Source organism: Colossoma macropomum, unplaced genomic scaffold (genome assembly GCF_904425465.1).
Source record: "Colossoma macropomum unplaced genomic scaffold, Colossoma_macropomum, whole genome shotgun sequence".
Taxonomy (NCBI): Eukaryota; Metazoa; Chordata; class Actinopteri; order Characiformes; family Serrasalmidae; genus Colossoma; species Colossoma macropomum.
In genome coordinates, this window is record NW_023494798.1 from 5,691,202 (window position 1) to 5,711,129 (window position 19,928).

At 39.2% G+C, this 19,928-nt stretch overlaps 1 protein-coding gene across 2 annotated transcripts in view; it reads left to right on the plus strand.

The window, feature by feature from the left end:
• LOC118817870 (neprilysin-like) overlaps positions 1-19,928 on the plus strand; it is a 67,263-nt gene that overhangs the window by 27,511 nt on the left and 19,824 nt on the right. For both annotated transcript variants that reach the window (XM_036584847.1, XM_036584848.1), the window contains exons 5-13: positions 4,268-4,357; positions 4,602-4,697; positions 4,794-4,912; positions 6,704-6,769; positions 10,329-10,463; positions 15,293-15,394; positions 17,054-17,190; positions 18,089-18,182; positions 19,575-19,703. In XM_036584847.1, coding sequence (XP_036440740.1) covers positions 4,268-4,357; positions 4,602-4,697; positions 4,794-4,912; positions 6,704-6,769; positions 10,329-10,463; positions 15,293-15,394; positions 17,054-17,190; positions 18,089-18,182; positions 19,575-19,703 — 968 coding nt within the window. The remainder of the gene's footprint in view (positions 1-4,267; positions 4,358-4,601; positions 4,698-4,793; positions 4,913-6,703; positions 6,770-10,328; positions 10,464-15,292; positions 15,395-17,053; positions 17,191-18,088; positions 18,183-19,574; positions 19,704-19,928) is intronic.

The following is a 19,928-nucleotide window of genomic DNA, read 5'->3' on the forward strand; positions in this document are numbered from 1 at the left end:
AAGCTTTTAGCTGAAGTCACTGGTGTGACCGACTTTATTCTTAGGTCATTGTGAAAAAATAGAATACAAATGTATTAAATTGCATATTTTAGTGGACATTCCATGATTGACAACATGCGGTTTGATGCTCTGTAGCAGCCATTTCTGTAAAATGCATTTTTCATTAAAAATGTCTCTGGTGTTACCCTTTCTTATGTGTAACACTGATGACGATCAGTAACACCAGTGACTCCTATGGATAGATAGAAAAGTGGACGTTTCTGTAGAACGACCCACTTGTAAATCAGTCGACCATCACGAAGACGTAAACAATAAGAACCTGACCTTATAACATCATATGCAGCCCTGATAGTACACAACAATACATGAAGATACATAGTAAACTAGGCCTGTCTACAAACCTCCATGCCATCCTTATCATTACGATTTGAAATTCCTGCTTCCAAATGAGCATTTAAACCTCTTTGATTTAGCTTACAACAAAATAATGGCTTGTGCAAGTCAAAACGAGAGGCAATCGGGGCGAGCCAGGCTGTGAGGGAGAGACAGATCGAGATTTGGAGAGAGCGAGAGAGAGAGAGATAGTTTTGAAGCTGTAGGGGAGCGTGCCACACACACACCAGGCGGTCTCTAATCCGATCTTACACACATGATCTCTGCCCTTTCTCAGGAAGCATTCAAACGCAAGCCCTAATTAAAACCAAATCACAGCCCGAACACCGCAAACGGCGCCGGAGTGATTTAGAGCAACAGAAAGCCCTCAGCTTTACGAGGAAAACAGAGGTGAGACCTCCAGGCCAAGGCTGCCGATTAAGAAATTAGTTATTGATTTAACAAAAAAGCAGGTTGTTGCATGTAGCCAATTACATACTGTTATTACAAGCTATTACATTGTGGGATAAGTAATGTATCAAGATATGCCAATGGTGATCAACCCCTTAAAATCCCAGGCTCATTACATACTAAGGCTTATTATTCAGTAACTACCGGGACTTCAATGCTAACTGGTTGAGCTATTCCTAGATTATGCAAGTGTGTAATAAAGCTTTGGGCCTGCCGTTGGGCCCTGGCCATTTAAAATATGTCTATTTTAAAATATTTCATTCTCAAGTCAATAGTCAGCTGGCAACCAAGTTTATGTTGGTAACACCAACAGTGTAGCAATTCTTGAAGTGTTAAGGTGACACCAGGCTGGGTTCCCCATGTTGGTGACTGTGGGCTTAATGACTTAGTATGAGATCAGCACTTTATTCACAAGAAGAAAGTTTCCTTTCTGAGGACATTTTCAGTTTAGCCTTTCCTTACGTGACTGTTTCACAACACTTCTGTTTCCCAAATGATGATTTTTATCATGATGATTTTCCACTCAGACGTCCCACTAACAGGATGATTAGTTCAAGGCTAGGCTCAAAGTCCAAGCTTTTTTTTTTTTTTACTGTTTAATCGTTGTTGGTCGCTGGTTGAAAGTAAAGATATGGACAAAATTCAGGTTTCAAGATGACTGTTACTCATGTTGTTTTTAACCCCTTATAATCTCAGGCTTATTACTTAATACCAAGGCTTATTATTCAGTAACTACAGGGACTTCAGTGCAAACTGGCTGAGCTGTTCTTATGTTATAGAAGCGTGTAATAAAACTTTGAGGGATTATAACATTTTAGGATCAGCTTTGTATAGATAATAATATGCCAATAACTATAGATAACAAATGATTACTAAACAACTCACCACAGTTTGGGGTAAGTGATGATTTAGGTATGCAGTTTTACTAAAGCGGGTGATCATTATATTCCATTATTTAGCTTCATTAGCTTCGTAGCAACTCCAAACATGTCTTAGACAACAAACATGTCTTAGCTGGTGAACTACTTTTTAGATAAGGATTATAAATGATATAAATGATTCAGTTAATAGCAGGGATCTAGGAAGTGTGGGTGCTAAGGGTGCTGGAGCATCCCCAGATTTCAGGAAGGCAACTGCTAAAAATAATTACTACAACGAAACTTGCTGAACTACAACCCCATTTCCAAAAAAGTTGGGATACTATGCAGAATGTAAATAAAAATAGAATACAATGATATGCAAATCTTGGAAACCATATTTTTAGAGGAAAAAACTACAAAGACAATGTATCAAATGTTGAAACTGAGAAATTTAATTGTTTGTTGAAAAATACATGCCGGTTTTAAATTTGATGCCAGCAACACGTTCCAAAAAAGTTGGGACGGGGGCCTGTTTACCACTGTGTTTCATCATCTCTTCTTTTAACAACTCTAAGCGTTTAACTGAGGAGACACTGCTGTAGTTTTGAAATTGAATTTTTTTCTCATTCTGGTTTGATATAGGATTTCAGCTGCTCATCAGTTCGGGTCTGCATCCCCTATACGATCATGAATACTGGCTTTGGACTGTACACTGCTAACAAGCCTGACAGTTTTTAACCCGGAGGACACAGTGTCCATAATTTTCAAAAAGAATTTCAAATTTTGATTTGTCGGACCACAGAACACTTTTCCACTTTCCCTCAGTCCATTTTAAATGAGCTCAGGCCCAGAGAAGGTGGCAGCATTTCTGGATCCTGTTTATATACAATTTTTTCTTTGTGTTTAAGAATTGCATTTGTGGATGCAGTGACAAACTGTTTTCACATTCAGTGTTTCTGAGTCCATGCAGTGATTTCCACTGCAGAATCATGTCTGACTGGGATGCCTTTTTATACCCAATCATGTTACTTATTTTGTATTTATCTCAACAAATCAACAACTGTTGGCTGGTTTGAGGGACGTGCTAAAACACACACAAGTTGAGGTGCAAAGAGAGAAAGTCTATGCAAAGTTATAGACTAATTGTGAAGTGCTGCTGTTCGTCAGTGGTTTGATGTGTAATTCATGTATATATATATATATATTGCTGTCTCGCCCAATTGTTGCACTGACACGTTCTAATGTTAACAAAAGAAAAAAAAAGGCACATCATTTTGCATGACATCATCATTCACATATAAGCTGCTTAACATTTCAGCACTGCCCACTTAAAAAACCTTCCCCTATCCTTGGTTACTAGTATTTATCACAATAAATAGTAATTACAATTAACTAAGTAGTAGATACTCAGTAATGTCTAGTAGATGCTACTGTAAGTTACTTAGTATTTACTATGAAACTAAAGTAAACAATGTAGTCAGGAGTGTGAGAAATTGAAGTCTGGGACCCCCAACACTTAAAATTTTGACGCTTTCAAATAGTGAGTAGGACTATCGTTGTATCAGGTAGCCGTGGCATAGAATGCTACACCATTGTCCTTCATAACAACAGAGGCTAATGTTTGCTTGACAAATAGGCCAAAAAAATAGCTTCACATCACATTCAATTCCGGCTCAGTAAGCCTTCATTGATGCTTTAAAGGAAAAAGATTCAAATCCAAGGCATTTTTTTGTGTGTGTTTAGCCATTAGCTATGCTAATATTTTTCCAATATATGGTCCATGGTTGCATTAGAGACTTAGCAAGCAGTCTAAAGCAGTTTCATACACCACAACACAACTTTGATATATGTAAGTTTAGATGTTATAGGTGGCTAAAATAAATACATAATGGTAGTATTTAAAATTTTGACCTTGTCAAATATGGTGTGTCCATACAACTGTCCTTGTAGCAGGTAGCAACGGCTAAGAATGCTATATCACTGTCCTTATTAACACCAGAGGCTAACATTAGCTTAACAATTAGGCCAAAAAATAGCTTCGCAGCACATTCAGTTGGGCTTCAGTGAAACTTCATTGACGCTTTTAAGGAAATCCAAGGCAGATTTTTTTTGTGTGTGTTTAGCCATTAGCTACGCTAATCTTGTTCCATTGTAAGGTTCATGGTAGCATCCGAGGCTTAGCAAGCAGACTAAAGCAGTTTCATACACCACAACACAAGTTCAATATCTGCAAATTTGGGATATAAAAACTCAAATATGAGCGAGTGAAGTTGAGTGGCTGGTGCTGGAGAGACAAAAAGACAGAGTCTAATCTGGTGTGCTGACCTAAGTTGTTAGCCTGTTAAGCTAGTGTTAGCATAATGAGCTCTGCTGAGCACTGTTCAGTATTTATCAGTAGTCATTCAATTTATGGTTTAACAGTTAATGGTGACTTTTCCATGATTTCAATTATGACTTCAATGATAATTTAAGCCTTTAATACTACATACTATTCAAGAACTTCAGGCAAGCAAGTCAAAGTTGGAAGCTGCTGATCTGAATCTGTTTTTCCTTGATCTTTGCAGGAGTGCTGGAGAGAGAGGATGATGGGACTGGTGCTGGGAGCAGCGCTTTAGTCAAAGCCAAGACCCTCTACAGGTCGTGCACCAATGAAAGTGAGTCCAGTAACCAAAGACCAGGAGCTCTCTTTATAAGCATAACCTTCAATAAGTAGGTTTTGCTTCCTATTAGCAGCTTGTCAGGTAACAGCAAGATGCTACATGCCCTCGTTCATGAAGTGAAACATTTCTAAGCATGAGTTATAATTCTAAGGCTCTTCAGGAAGGGCAGAAGATGAGCTTGTTGAGGGCTCGTTGAGATGAGTGAGTGTCGCTGGAATATTTTTGCTTTTTCTGACAGGTCTCATTGAGCAGAGAGGTGGAACGCCTCTGCTTACAATGCTGCCAGATGTCTTTGAGTGGCCCATAGCAACGGATGACTGGGACACCGCATACGGTATGTGAGTGTACTTGTTATGCATATCATCCTAACAAACACCACCGAATAAGACCTAATCCTGTCTTTGCCATATCTGCCATATCTTCTGCTCAGGAGCAAGCTGGAGAGCAGAAGACTCCATAGCCAGACTGAATGAGAAATATGGAAAGCAGGTCTTGATTAGCTTTTTCATCGGCACGGACGACAGAGACTCCAACGCCCATATCATTCATGTAGGTGTGCACTCGCACACATAACTGCTCTTCATCTCTGCATCCTGTTTCAGTCTTAAGCACTGCTGGAGCTGGGAAGATCTAGTGTAATTTATAGGATTTGAATGGATAGAAATGGGATAATGTATTTGTGTAATTTCCTGTGCAAATTCCTAGGGAAAGGTCATAGCCTCACCTTTTATGTGAACATTAGGTCACCCTCAATAACAATAACAACACGGCTACTAGCAGGTTGTGTTATTTCATTTATCATGAGGACTACTATTATTGAGGGAGCTCAACTGCATATAGAAGTCCATTCAATTCACAATTATACCACTCATGCTGCAAAAACTACACACACTGCAGATTCATACTGGATTAAAATCACTCCACAATTATTACCATCAGACTGTAAAACTACACACACTGCAGATTCATACTGGATTAAAACCACTCCACAATTATTACCGTCAGACTGTAAAACTACACACACTGCAGATTCATACTGGATTAAAATCACTCCATAATTATTACCATCAGACTGTAAAACTACACACACTGCAGATTCATACTGGATTAAAATCACTCCACAATTATTACTGTCAGACTGTAAAAAACTACACACACTGCAGATTCATACTGGATTAAAATCACTCCATAATTATTACCATCAGACTGTAAAACTACACACACTGCAGATTCATACTGGATTAAAACCACTCCACAATTATTACCGTCAGACTGTAAAACTACACACACTGCAGATTCATACTGGATTAAAATCACTCCATAATTATTACAGTCAGACTGTAAAACTACACACACTGCAGATTCATACTGGATTAAAATCACTCCACAATTATTACCGTCAGACTGTAAAACTACACACACTGCAGATTCATACTGGATTAAAAACACTCCACAATTATTACTGTGAGACTGTAAAACTACACACACTGCAGATTCATAATGGATTAAAATCACTCCACAATTATTACTGTCAGACTGTAAAACTACACACACTGCAGATTCATAATGGATTAAAATCACTCCACAATTATTACTGTCAGACTGTAAAACTACACACACTGCAGATTCATAATGGATTAAAATCACTCCACAATTATTACTGTCAGACTGTAAAACTACACACACTGCAGATTCATACTGGATTCAAACTGTACCACAGTGTCTGCAATTACTACACCCTCATCGTATTGTTTCTTTCAATTGTAGTCCATCTTATTCTCTTTCTCTCTCTCTATCTCTCTCTGTCTCTCTCTCTCTGTCTGTCTCTTTCTCAGTCTCATTCTCCCTTTTTCGACTTTACTTTTAACATCTCTCATGCTCTCTCTGTCTTTTATCTTTCTTTCTTTTTCATCTCAGTCTCTGTTACACTTTCTCCATCCATATCAGTCTCTCTCTTTTTCTTTCTCTCTTACTCACCTACTTTCAGCTGTTTCCAGAATCTCTCTCACTCTCTCTCTCTCTCTCTCTCTCGCTCTCTCTCTCTCTACCTCACCCACTTTCAGAGCTCTTATTTCCAGAAAGCACTCTTTGAACGAGTGGAACCGTTCTGTTCGAATGAACACATGAGCCAAAGACCCACAATCACAAAATCTCTAGGAACAAGCGGTCCCAGTGTTTATGGAGCTGTGGGGAGATTAACCGGGGGCTTAAAAGTGCTTTTCCATCTTAATCGCAGTAACTGATACTGGTTCAGTGGGGCAGGCTGTAGTGTGGACGATTGGGTTTCTGCTGAGTGGATGAATGGCTGATTGTATGTGTCGCTCTGATTCTCTCTTCCAGTTCGACCAGCAAAGCCTTGGCCTGCCCTCCCGAGACTACTACGTCTGCACTGGGCCCTATGAGGAGGTAAGACCTGCCAATTACAGCAACTCAGGCCACAGGTGGGCTTTATAAAGCCCCCCCCCACCCCTATTTTTTTTCCTCTTGGAACAGGCAAACTCTTCCAGCAAAACAACAGTACAACTTTTAATAGTTTAGAAGTGGAAAACAATTGATAAACTTCAGCTACTTGTTACTGTGCAGTTTATAATGTCGGTGCACTGGTTGTTGTTGTTTACAGCCTCTATATAAATGATCAAAATCTGTCTTTTTTAAGATTCATGCAGTTGTTCGTTGTTGTGGTACCAGCCACACCCATTATATACTCAGAGACGTGCACAGTGATGTAATTTATCACAACAGCGATAACATATAGCGATGTACATTCATAAAAGTTATGGCAGTACAACAAGTCCCTATACAGTAAGGTAACTGTCACTCTTCCTGAATGGACTGCATTTAGAGTGGAAATCTCTTTAGCTGTCAAAGCTTAGGTATAGGTTACACTGCTCCAGCCAGTCCTGTGGCTCAGATTCCATCCACAACCAAACATGCATTAGGAGGATGATAAGTCTAGTTAAATATATGTTGCCCTGTAGCTAAAACTGCATATGCAGACGGCCCATGCTTCAAATCTCATAACTGCAGAACTATCATATCAGTTTCATAGTAGTTACTAAATAAGTATTAATAACTGAGCACAATAAGATTTATTAAAATTGAAGATGCACTATTGATAGATTACTTACATTAAGTAGATGTATTGTTGATATGTTACATGAAAGAGTTTATATGTTGCTTCCATTAAGCAAAACCTAACCTTACCCAACCCCACCCAAAAACCTAACCTTAACCCTGGCCCTAATCCTAACCCTAATCTTAACCTCAACTCAAAACCTAATCCTAACACTCACCTTAACCTCAACCCAAAATCTAATCCTAACCCTCACCCTGGCCCTAATCCTGACCATAACATTAACCTCAACCCAAAACCTAATCCTCACTCTGACCCCATTCTTAACCCTAACCTTAACCTCAACTCAAAATCTAATCCTAATCCTCACCCTGGCCCTAATCCTAACCTTAACCTTAACCTCAACTCAAAATCTAATCCTAATCCTCACCCTGGCCCTAATCCTAATCTTAACCTTAACCTCAACTCATATATCTAATCCTAATCCTAACCCTAACCTTAACTTTAACTCAAATACCTAATCCTAATCCTCACCCCCGCCCTAAATCTTAACCCTAATCCAGTGAAGCTCCCAGCACAGGATGGTGTCAGTGTGTCTATCACAGCGTGTTGAGGATGTTGAGGTGGCCTATTTTAAACCTGTTACATGTTCAGTTCCTCTCAGGTTAAACATCTACAGATATGAACTTGGACCCTCCAAATAAAGTGAAAAACAACTGAATTCAGCAGATTATAAACAAATTTTATTCACACAGTTAATTAAAAGTCTCTTGATAATCTACTGAATGTATTCACTGCTGCTTCCTCACTGATATTCTGTTGATATGTTATTGAGAACCAGTGTTTATTTCATCTAAAAGGACTCAAAAGTGTCACCAGATTAATAACTGAATAAGATTGCTGGGCAAAATGTCATTCAAGCTAATGGGAAACTGTAGCACACATCTTAATATTTACTTTTGTATTCATGCAAAAAATCCCAATTCTCAGGATAGTGCATGTTTGAGGATCTGCAACATCTGGAATCGGTGATTTGCTTTTGATTGAAGGCATCATAAATGCAGACAAGCACGGACTAATTCATCATGTAACACCCTCAGGAAACAGTTTGATTGAGAGCAAATTGCAGGAGTGCTGGAATCCCAAGCACACTGCTGATAAGACCATGACGTATTTATCAAACAAATAAGCTGCTGATGTCCTCTGAACCATTGACTGGCCACCCCAGAGTCCAGATCTCAACATCACTAAATGTATTTGAGATTACTTGGATTGTGAGAAGCAGAAAATGCAACCAACTTCTAAGACTGAATGTTGTGTGGAAAATATCCCTGCAGGTTTCTGTGCAAGACTAAAAGAAAAGAAGGGAAGCTGTAATAAAGGCAAAGGGTGGACATGGCAAATATTGAAAAATTACTTGATGGCTGCTTTGACTGGAAATAAAATAAATGAAAAGTGATCTCTGACTTGCAGAGTAACATATCATGTATAGCTGTAGGCGAATTGTCAATTCTAAGTTGTTCCCTTGAGCTAAAATCAAAGTACTCAGAGACAGAAAGAGGCATTACTGATAAACCACTCATACCAACACAACACACACTAACACACCACCACGTCAGTGTTACTGAAGTGCTGAGAATGATCCACCACCCAAATAGTACCTGCTCTGTGAGGGTCCATGGGGGTCCTGACCACTGAAGAACAGGGTAAAAGGGGGCTAACAAAGTATGCAGAGAAACAGATGGACTACAGTCTGTAACTGTAGAACTACAAAGTGCACCTATATAGTAAGTGGAGCTGATAAAATGGACAATGAGCGTAGAAACAAGCGCCTGATCTGTGTATATGCATATGCAAAATAAACAAATAAATAAATAAATACACCTCTGGTCAAATTACAGTTTTGCTGATTTTGTAAGTGAAATTAAGTTAGCAATTTCTATTTGTTTACTAAGTTTGACATATTTATATATAAAATCTAAAATGTGCCATAACTGTTCCAACCTTTTGCTTATGTGTCCCAATTATGTCCCAATGTGCTAAATTCAGCAAATAAACAGTAATTATCCGTTAAAATGTCCTGTAGAGGATTGTTACCCTATTTTCTCTTAGAAAATCACCAAAACATCGTTTGACCAGGGTCGCCCATATAGGGTCGCCCGGACGACTATAACAACATCTGTCGCATCCTGCATCTATAGTCTTGATGTGAACATTTTTGATTTATTATATTTATATTTATAATATAATAACAGTATAATAGTTTGTAACAGCATTTAGACTTGCTTTAGTCTTGCTGTAAACTATAATTAACAAACCCTCTCGTCCATTGTTCCTGTCGCTTTGGACTTTAGCGTCCAGTCCAGCCCCTGAGGACAGCTATTGTTAGGCCCCATCTGGTTATTATTCAAATCAGGCCATGCCTGCTCCGCATCCGTAATGCCTTCCAGATTTGGCGGGTAATTAGAACCAACACAGAGTGGAAATGAGGCCGGACGCACTGCAGCAGATGGAAGCGTTTGGAGTGGACTTCCTGTCCTCTGCCAGCTCCAACCAATCAGCAAGCATGAATATTCAAAGGTAGATCGAACGATCTCAGGGGATGGAGAAGAGATCGAGAGGGAGGAGGTAGAGAGATAGACAGATTAACCCAATTAGCTTGGATAATGCGTTCCAGGAGGCCCTGAATGCTTCCTAAATAACTGGGGAGCGAAACATCAGGAGGGCACATACTAGTTCATAATTTAACAGTGTTTCTACTCCTGCAAACACTCTCTAACACACATACATTCACTCTCGATCCGTCTCACACACAGTTGCGTCCACCCACACAGAGCTAATCTGTGTAGCTTCTTGCTAATGTGTCACAGCTGTTCTGGTCTTTATTCACAGGCCTGCACCACTTATGAAAACTTCATGGTTGACCTTGCTATGCTAGTCCGAAGAGACAAGGGCTTGGAGGTCAACGAGAGCAGCATCAGGCAGGAGGTGACCAGAGTAATGGCGCTGGAGAAAGAGCTGGCTAATGTAAGTAGCAAAGTGCATTTTTAATTTTGCATTTTTGGGGCAACTTCAGAACCACATGGGAGCAAGGTCGAGGGATTAGGTGAAAGTGCTTGGTTGTGACTGACCCCTGTTAAACGAGGCAATACATTGACCACTTAAACTTGTTTAAGTCAGTCACGTGTGCATGTCCACATTGGCCATAATAAAGTGGCTCAGCATGAGGAAATGGAGGTCGCTTTAAATTTCTTTGGAGCTTAATTTGAATATTCAAGTTTTTGTTCATTATACTGTTATTTGTAGCCCAAACTGCAAAAAATACTTTTTTGGCAAAGGACAAGCTCCCCAGGCAGGGACTCTACAGGACCTCTGAAGATGCCCTGTGTTACCTGGCACCAAGATGTGCAGGAGATCTTTTAAGTCCTGTAAATTGCAAGGTTCAAGCACATCTCACAGATACTTGATTGGATTAAGATCTGGGGATTTTTGGAGCCAAGATTCCTGAACAATGTGTGCAGTGTGGCAGGGTGCATTATCCTGCTGAAAAGCCAGGTACATCCCTTCTTGCCAAAGATGTCAATCAGGGAATATCAGGGAGTGTGCCTGGTCTGTATCGATGTTTAGGTCGGTGGCACATGTTAAAGTGATGTCCACATGAATGCCTGGACTCAGGGATTCCTAACAGAACACTGCCCAGAGCAACATACTCCCTCCACCAGCTTGTCTCCTTCTCACAACGCATCCAAGGGAACATCATTGCCAAGAAGGGTTGTGCTTGGTCCCTATCGATATTTAGGTGGCACGTGTTAAAGTGATGTCCACATGAATGCCTGGTCTAAGGGTTCCCAGCAGAACATTGCCCAGAGCAACATGCTCCCTCCACCAGCTTGTCTTCTTTTCACAGTACATCCCGGTTGCTTTACTTCGGTTAATGGTGCTCATGCACCTGGCCATTCACCTGATGTAAAAGAAAGCAGGACCCATCGCACCAGGTGACCTTCTTCCATTGCTCCAAGGACTAGTTCTGATGCTCACATGCCCATTGCAGGTGGTTTCAACGGTGGACATAGGGTAGCATGGGCACTCTGACTGGTCTGCAGCTATGCAGACCAATGTGAAGTAGTTCATCCTGTCAGTTTGGACCAGACAGGATGGCCTCTGTTACCCTTGCACATCGATGAGCCTTGGGTGCCCAGCACCCTGTCACCGATTCATGGTTTTGTCCCACCCTAGACCACGGTTGGTAGGTACTCACCACTGCTGACCAGGAGCACCACACAAGCCTTGCCATTTTGGAGATGCTGCAACCCAGACATTCTGATTTGGCCCTTGCTATTTCTTCTGCATCCAACAAGCCGACTACGAGAACTGACTGCTAGCTAACCATCAAATATATCCCAGACCTTGACACGTGCCACTGTTCACTATTCATGTCATCTGTGAGTGGTCATAATAATAATAATAATAATTTAGGGTCCATTTAGTTTATTGGCCACTGTTTTCCATGTGGCCAATAAAGATAAAAAAATGAAGTCACGTTTTACACTATTACTACATTATTGTCACCTACTGGATACATTTAGAACTGCACTACTAAACACACATACAGACATACACAAGCATTCTATCTGCCTTTTATTTTTGGACGCACAGCAACATTTCTTAGCAAGCAGGCAAAGTCATTCAGAAAACATTGCTAACTTGATTCTAACTTGTTAAAACAAAAGATGGCTGCCCAAAATGGGGCCCAATGGTCAAAGTTGGCCTTTAAAGATGTTTGATTTGGCCCACCGGAAAGTTGCCCAAACCTCCACTCTCTCAGCCAATGAGAGAACATGTAACTCATTCCTTAGCTTCTTAAATTTCTGTTAATTTTTATTTTTAAGTACTTTGACAACAAAATAACACATAAAAACTATAACACGCAACATCATATAATAGTCATTGCAGCACAGATAAAACAACAATTGTGCGGCTAGCAGTTATGAGTTTATCGAATGTAACAGGTGGTGATCCATGGACAAGAGGAGATTTAGAGACCACCAGTGTGAAGATGGAATTTAAAGTCAAGGCAGTTTGTTTTATATGAAGGAATCCTACAGGATTATGTAAAGAATACAGCTTCTCCATGTATACGGCAATACATGAAAACAATGCTAATGAGCTGTTAGCTAGCTACTTTGTCCTTCTGGTCCTCTGACCACCACAAATATTACATTGAAGGCCTCAAGCAAAATGTTTGGGCACCCTGTTTGAAAATAAATGTAATTACAAATGTAATTGTAATTAATTGTAGAACTAGCTATGTTATTACATTTTATGCAATGTTACTAACTTTATGTATAGAATGACAATTGTGAAATGTTTAAAGTCTAAAGCTGACCAAACAAATATATCGCTGCTGTTGGAACAAAAACGTTGTATCTCCATTTTTGTTTTTCAGTTTTAGACATAGTTTGTGTGTAAATTTCAGGATGAATGGACCAAAAGAAATGGCCCAAAATAACTTGGAAAACAGTCTGGTTCCATTGACTTACATTGAAAGAAAATGATGTTTTTTCCTTCTCCTGTAAAGTTACCATTTTGAAGATTTGAGATTTTCTTCCAACAGCAGGGATATATAAATAAACACCAATCATTTTGTTCAAAAAGTTCTTAAAGAATGAGGTGGGTTCATAACGGAAAACAGCACAGTGTGTTTTTATTCGGCCTGTTACGTTCAGTGTGTGCTCTGCACTGAAACAATCGCCAAAGGCTGTAAGTCATCAGATCTGTGTCCTAAAATCAGCGACATGTTTTCCCACCACATGCGGTAATGCTGCTGTGTTTTATTATTCAGAGATCACGTGACTGTCCTGACATTTACAGTGTGTGGAGTGCAGGCCTTGTAAAGCTGTTTGTTCGAGTTGGAGGTGATGTCACAGGCGAACTGCAGCTCTCTAACTCTGTACTCTGTGCACTCTAAGCACACTTTGTGCCCGAGAGTCGTCGGCGTGCGCTATGAACGTGCACGTACTAACACAGACTGAATTATAGCTTTATTAGAGCTTAATAGCCAAGCTGCTGCAGTTCATAGTGTGCAGTGGATGCTCACCGTCACCTGATCATAAAACATTAACTCTGAAAAGTCGTAGTTATGGCCATAAAGGCAATGCTTTCTTTTACAGCCCCTCAGCTTCTCTGTATTAACCAGGTGAGTGTGAGGTACAAACTCCGAGGTACTAGGTAATTATTTTGGGTTAGACAGTTTAACTAAATTACAATAAAATGGCCAACATGTCCTACACTCTTAAAAAAGAGAGTTCTTCAAGAGTTACTTCAGTAAAGGAAATGGTTCTATATAGAACCCTGAAAACTCAAAGAAGACTTTGCATGATTAAAGCGTTTTTTGCATTGTGAAAAGGTTCTTTAGATGATGGAGAATGTGTTGTAGATGGTTCTATATAGAGCCTTACTGAAAATGGCTCTATTTAGCACCAAAAAGTGTTCTTCTGTTATTAAAAGCTTGACATATTAACAATAGAAGAACCCTTTTTGGTGCTATATAGAACCTTTTTCAAAAAAGATTACCTAAAAAAAAAACTATATACAACCATCTACAGCACATTTTCCGTCAATCTGAAGAACCAATTTGTGATGCAAAGAACTCTTTAATCATGCAAAGAGTTGAGTGTTCATAGTTCTATATAGAACTATTTTATTTACTTATAGTTCTAATTTTGCACTAAACTCATCAATGCAGAACCCTGAGAACCTTCTAGATATCGTTACGCTTTGCTTAAGATCTTGAAATAGCCACCCAAAAATTGTCCAAACAGGATTTGTTTTCTCTGTAATATCCAGGTACATACAGCCTAATGAGCTCTCTCATTGGTTAGGACTTCAGGAGCTAAACTGAAGGCCTTACACAACACATTCGGCTCCAGCATAATTAGGAAATGACAGTGGAATCAACCGATTATGATTTCCAATGCCTGAGACCAATTTTGTGAGAGCAAAAGCCACATTAGCCCTTTTGGAAGTTCTAAATATGTCACTGACTGCGAATACAAGTAGTCTAACCTGGTTTCACTCAAGTTGTTTGGAGTGAAAAGCAGTGGCGGCAGCTCTGTGCTAAGAGTCTTTAGTGAAAGAGTCACTGTAAAACTGATACATACGAGGTAAAATCTATGTTAATCCCTGTCGCAAGCTGCAAGTAAAACATTTGAAATGTCTTTTACAAGTTAAAAATGTCTAAGTTTAATCTAGACTGGTTGTATTATGTTCATGTGCACAAGTATTAGCTTAGTGCTGACATACTATTAGAAACCTAGCAGAAATTAGCCTTGGGTTTTCTCTTTTTTGACTGCATTTTGACATTTATGGCCTGACCTGAAGGCTTCGCCTTAATAGTCATGGTTCAGTCATGACTTCATATATATTTGATTAAATAATACTGCTGAAAATCACTTAACTACAGCTAACTGGCTCTTTACAAACTGTTTCTTTAAGATTGTGAAGCTGTCTTGTAGCTTCAAGATGTCTACTATTAGGCCAACCCAGCTGTGGTGAAAGTGACTTGCTCCTTTTAAATATTTGACTTATTGTCCTTCACGATACATAATTTCAATTCACATGTTTTACTGTCGATTGTTGTGGTCACCTTTTGGCATCCTACGTATTTGTATATGTAAATGGCACAGTGATGAGTGGTGCTCAGAGACAGGCAGCGCTGGGAGTTGTTAATGACTTCCACATCTTTTAAGGCCACACTTAAAGTAGATACAATAGATGTCAGTAATCACCAAAATCTTTTATATCTCTTTCAGCATTTCAGTCCTTCCTCTCTTATTTCCTGACACTTGCTCCCTCAGGCCACAGACACGCCAGAAGACAGGAACAATCCTGTTCTGCTCTACAACAAGATGCCCCTGGAGACCCTCAACACCAACTTCACGCTGGAGTTCGAATCCACAGTAAGATGCTTGTACCTCTTTGCGGGAACAACAGTTTTGATTGATTTTTAGAATAAAACATTCCTGCTGGGTTTTACAGCAAATCTCTGAAACCAGAGAAGAGAATTTTACATCAGCTGCCGTCCGCATCAACAACACTGATTCTCCCGTGAGTTCTGCCAAAGTTCTGGGCTGCAAAAAAAAAAAGTACTTGAATAAGCCTTGAGCTTCTTTTAAAGTCTTTTTTTCTGGGTGGGTACATGATGTTTAAAGCTACCAGCCAGCAATTATTTAATAAAAGGATACAGATATGGGTGCATTGGAATTGGGAAATTCCATGTCACTACACTGCGAAATGCAACCAATTTCACATTTATTCAGTTATTGAACTTATCAGAATTATTATTTTTTATCTATAGTCATATGCAAAGTGTTCGAACACTCTCAGTCAAATCATATGTTTTGTTGATATTTTAAGTGAAAATATGTTAATGAATCCTCTTCATGGAACCAAATTTAAATATGGCATTTTGCACGATTTGCTGAGTTTAATACATAGGAAAGAAATAAAATGTGCCTTAGCTTTTGTACCGGCCACACGCAAATGGATGCTACAAATTATGATCATGACTTTTGTTGTTTTGACAAACATATAAACATAAATATTTAAAACAGTGTTCAGGAATTTACTCTTTACTTTGCGAAACTGTTATATAGAAGCAATAAAGCACAAGAGGGCCTCCAATCACCGCTTAGCAGCCGTTGCTATTCGACTTTGCCTCAAGCCTTCAGTTCATTATTAGCAACTGTCATATTCGTAACTAGCTTAAGTTAGGTCCTCAGTAGTTTTGGAGGTGTTTTCTGAGATTCAGTAGTGAACAATATCGACAAGGCCCAATCAGCAGTGACTGGATTCTCAGATGATCTCAGAATAGCCTTGGTTTGGCCATCGACTGAACCGCCCGCTATGTTTATCTCTGTACGAAATCGCTACACTACCCACAGCAGCTTTGACTTCCTTAGTTATGCAATACAAATACTATATGGTGACATACAATATAGTTATGATGAACAAATTCTAACTCTGTAATTTGTTTTTTTTTTTGTTTGGACAACTCATAATCATGAATCAGCATGCTTTGGCCTAGCTGTGTAGTTTCAAGCTACAAGCTCTGTAGTTGGGTATATGAGTGGTTAGATGAAAAATGAAAGTTATATTGTGTTACCTACTCATAACACGCTACAGTAAGCATGACGCTGTTGTTGGAAGAAAACACCATATCTCCAAAATGGTAACTTTACAGGAGAAGGAAAAAACCTACTTTAATTTTAATGTAAGTCAATGGAACCAGACATTTTCCCAAGTCATTTTGGGCCGTTTCTTTTAGTTCATTCTTCATGAAATTTATAGACAATGTAAAGGACAACAGGTGTTTTAAAATTATGTCAAAAACCGAAAAACAACAAAAATGGAGATACAAGGTTTTCTTCCGACAGCAGCGATGAGAAGATTCACCACTAGCTTGCTTATTAAAGGCAAAGTTTCAATTACGAAATCAGCACACATTTGGCTGTATTTTGGCTTGTTAACTTTATCAGTGACCTACATTTCCCCTCACAGAATTCTACAGATTCTTCTTCAGTTTACACAAACTTTCAAAATTTCCTCGCCCCATTCAGGTGTTCAACTGGACCCTCTTCACCAATAAGATCATGCATACGGTCAACATTCCAATCACAGACACTGAGCAAGTGATCGTTTATGCCCCCAACTACTTGAAGAAGCTCAACCAAGTCCTGATCAAGTACACAAAGAGGTGAGTTATTCAGAAACCCCCTTCAAACAGTAAAGGGGTCTGCAGAAAGGGTGCCTAAGGGTGGTCCTGGAGAACATATTAACCTGAATTGTTCAGTGTAACCCTAATGTAATGTGATCCAGGGGCTGAGGGTGATAAGGTGCATCAAAATGTTGGGTTCTTATTTGTCATTACTATGTTATTAACAGTAACTGAGCTAAATTAGGCCTTTTCCAGAGTACTTGTAATGCATTTATTAATTTTATTTACGAGAGAAATTGGTAATTATCGGTCTGCTTATAACTATGTTACTAAGTAGTAACATAGCTGAACAAAACCTTTTTCTAGAGCACTTGTAATGCACTTAATAAGTCGAGTCAAAACAGTAGTTGGTAATTAACAGTCTGATTATTACTATGTTATTAAGCATTACCTTGAGTGTGTTAAGCATTTCTAGAGTGTTTTTTTTTTTGTGTGTGTGTGAAGTAGATGGTGTTGTTGTACACAAGTCTTAACACCATGAATTGATAGTCTTGGCCTTTCCGCTTACAATGTTTGTGTGTTGTTTGTACCAAAAACAGTCATAATTCATGAACCTTTTTCAAATGTGAATGAGCTGATGGTTGTGACCTCACAACCACAGTAAATTCAAAACGGGTGGATTATTTGCCTGTATGGACTGGAGAGTGTTGTACACCATGAACTGAAAGTCTTTGCCTTTTTTTGACCTCAGGGGTAGGGAGAACTTATAACTTTTTTCTGGAGACCAGTTGATTGCAATGCCTCTTGTTTTTATTTATTTATTATTATAATTTTTTTGTTGCCAGCAAAGATATTTCTGTCTGCTGCACTACCCTGCACAGTATGAAGAGATGGTAGTTGACCTAAAGCCACTGTGTTTTTGTGTGTGCATTCACAGAGATATCCAGAACTACATGGTGTGGCGGTTTGCCATGAACATGGTGGTTGGCTTGAGCAGACCGTACAGAGATACCAGGAAAGCTTTCAGAAAAGTCAGTGTTGTTTTCTTTCTCTCTCTCTCTCAAAGTGAAAAGAAATTTTGGTTAAAATGAATGATGATGCAGATCAATAACAGTGGACAGTGAGCTGTTTTACTGACTGGAAATCTGCCATCAGCACTTCATTCCATCATTCTTTCTTCATATCATCTCTCTTCTCCTCTCTTCTCTTCTTATATCATCTCTTCTCCTCTCTTACCTTCTCTTTTCTTCTCTTCTCCTCTTTTCTCTTCTCTTCTCTTCTCCTCTCTTCTTATATCATCTCTTCTCCTCTCTTCTCTTCTCTTTTCTTCTCTTCTCCCCTTTTCTCTTCTCTTCTTATATAATCTCTTCTCTTCTCCTCTCTTCTTATATCATCTCTTCTCCTCTCTTCTCTTCTCTTTTCTTCTCTTCTCTTTTCTCTTCTCTTCTTATATAATCTCTTCTCTTCTCTTTTCTTCTCTTCTCTTCTCGTCTTGTATTTTCTTTCTTATATCTTCTCTTCTCATATAATCTCTTCTCTTCTCCTCTCTTCTCTTCTCTTTTCTTCTCTTCTCTTCTCCTCTCTTCTTCTCTGTTCTCATCTTCTCTTCTCCTCTCTTCTCTTCTTATATCTTCTCTTCTCTTCTTATATTTTCTTTTCTTATATCTTCTATTCTTATATCATCTCTCCTCTTCTTCTCTTCTCATCTCTTCTTGTATCATCTCTTCTCTTCTTATATCTTCTCTTCTCTTCTTATCTCTTCTTTTCTCTTTTATATCATCTCTCCTCTTCTTCTCTTCTCTTCTTATATCTTCTCTTCTTATCTCTTCTCTTCTCTTCTTATATCATCTCTTCTCTTCTTTTCTTATATCTTCTCTTCTCTTCTCTTCTTCTCTTCTTTTCTTATATCTTCTCTTCTCTTCTTCTCTTCTCATCTCTTCTCTTCTCTTCTCTTCTCTTCTCTTCTCTTCTTATATCTTCTCTTCTTCTCTTCTCTTCTCTTCTCTTCTTATATCTTCTTTTCTTTTCTCTTCTCTTGTCACTTCTCTCTCTTTCCTTTTTCTCTTCTGTTCTGTTCTCTTCTCATCTTCTACTTTTTCATTTTCTTTTCTCATCTGATCTCTTCTTCTCTTCTTTTTTATGTTCTCCTCTCTTCTTTTTCTTTTCTCATCTTTTCATCTTCTCTTCTGTTTTTCTCTTTTTTTGCTCTTATTCAATCTCTCCTCTTCTTCTCTTCTCTTCTTTCTCTTCTCCTCTTTTTCTCTTCTCTTCTCTTCTCTTCTTATATCATCTCATCTCTTCTCTTCTCTTCTTATGTCTTCTCTTCTCTTCTTTTCTCTTCTCTTTTTTTCTCTTCTCCTCTTTCTTCCTTTTTCCCTTTCTCTCTTCACTCCTACATCCTCCTTCACACTCTCCTCTCTCAGGCTATCTCTGGTACCACCTCAGAGGCAGCAGTGTGGAGACAGTGTGCCATCTACGTCAACAACAACATGGAGAACGCTGTGGGCAGGCTGTATGTGGAGGAGGCCTTCGCTGGAGACAGCAAGGACATGGTGAGTCCCGTTTCATCATTATTAATTTATTGCCTCGGCCGAGGACATACCTGGATAGAACTCCTGTTCATGGGAGAGCTCACTTAGCCGTCTATATTTTGTGAATGCCCACGACAGCCTAGGCAGGATTTAGAGTTCTTGGAGCGCATGGCTTTGCAGCACACGCAGTCATGTGAGGGCTCATGTTTTCCTCGTACGTTTCCTCGTATTCTTGTAAGAGAAGCT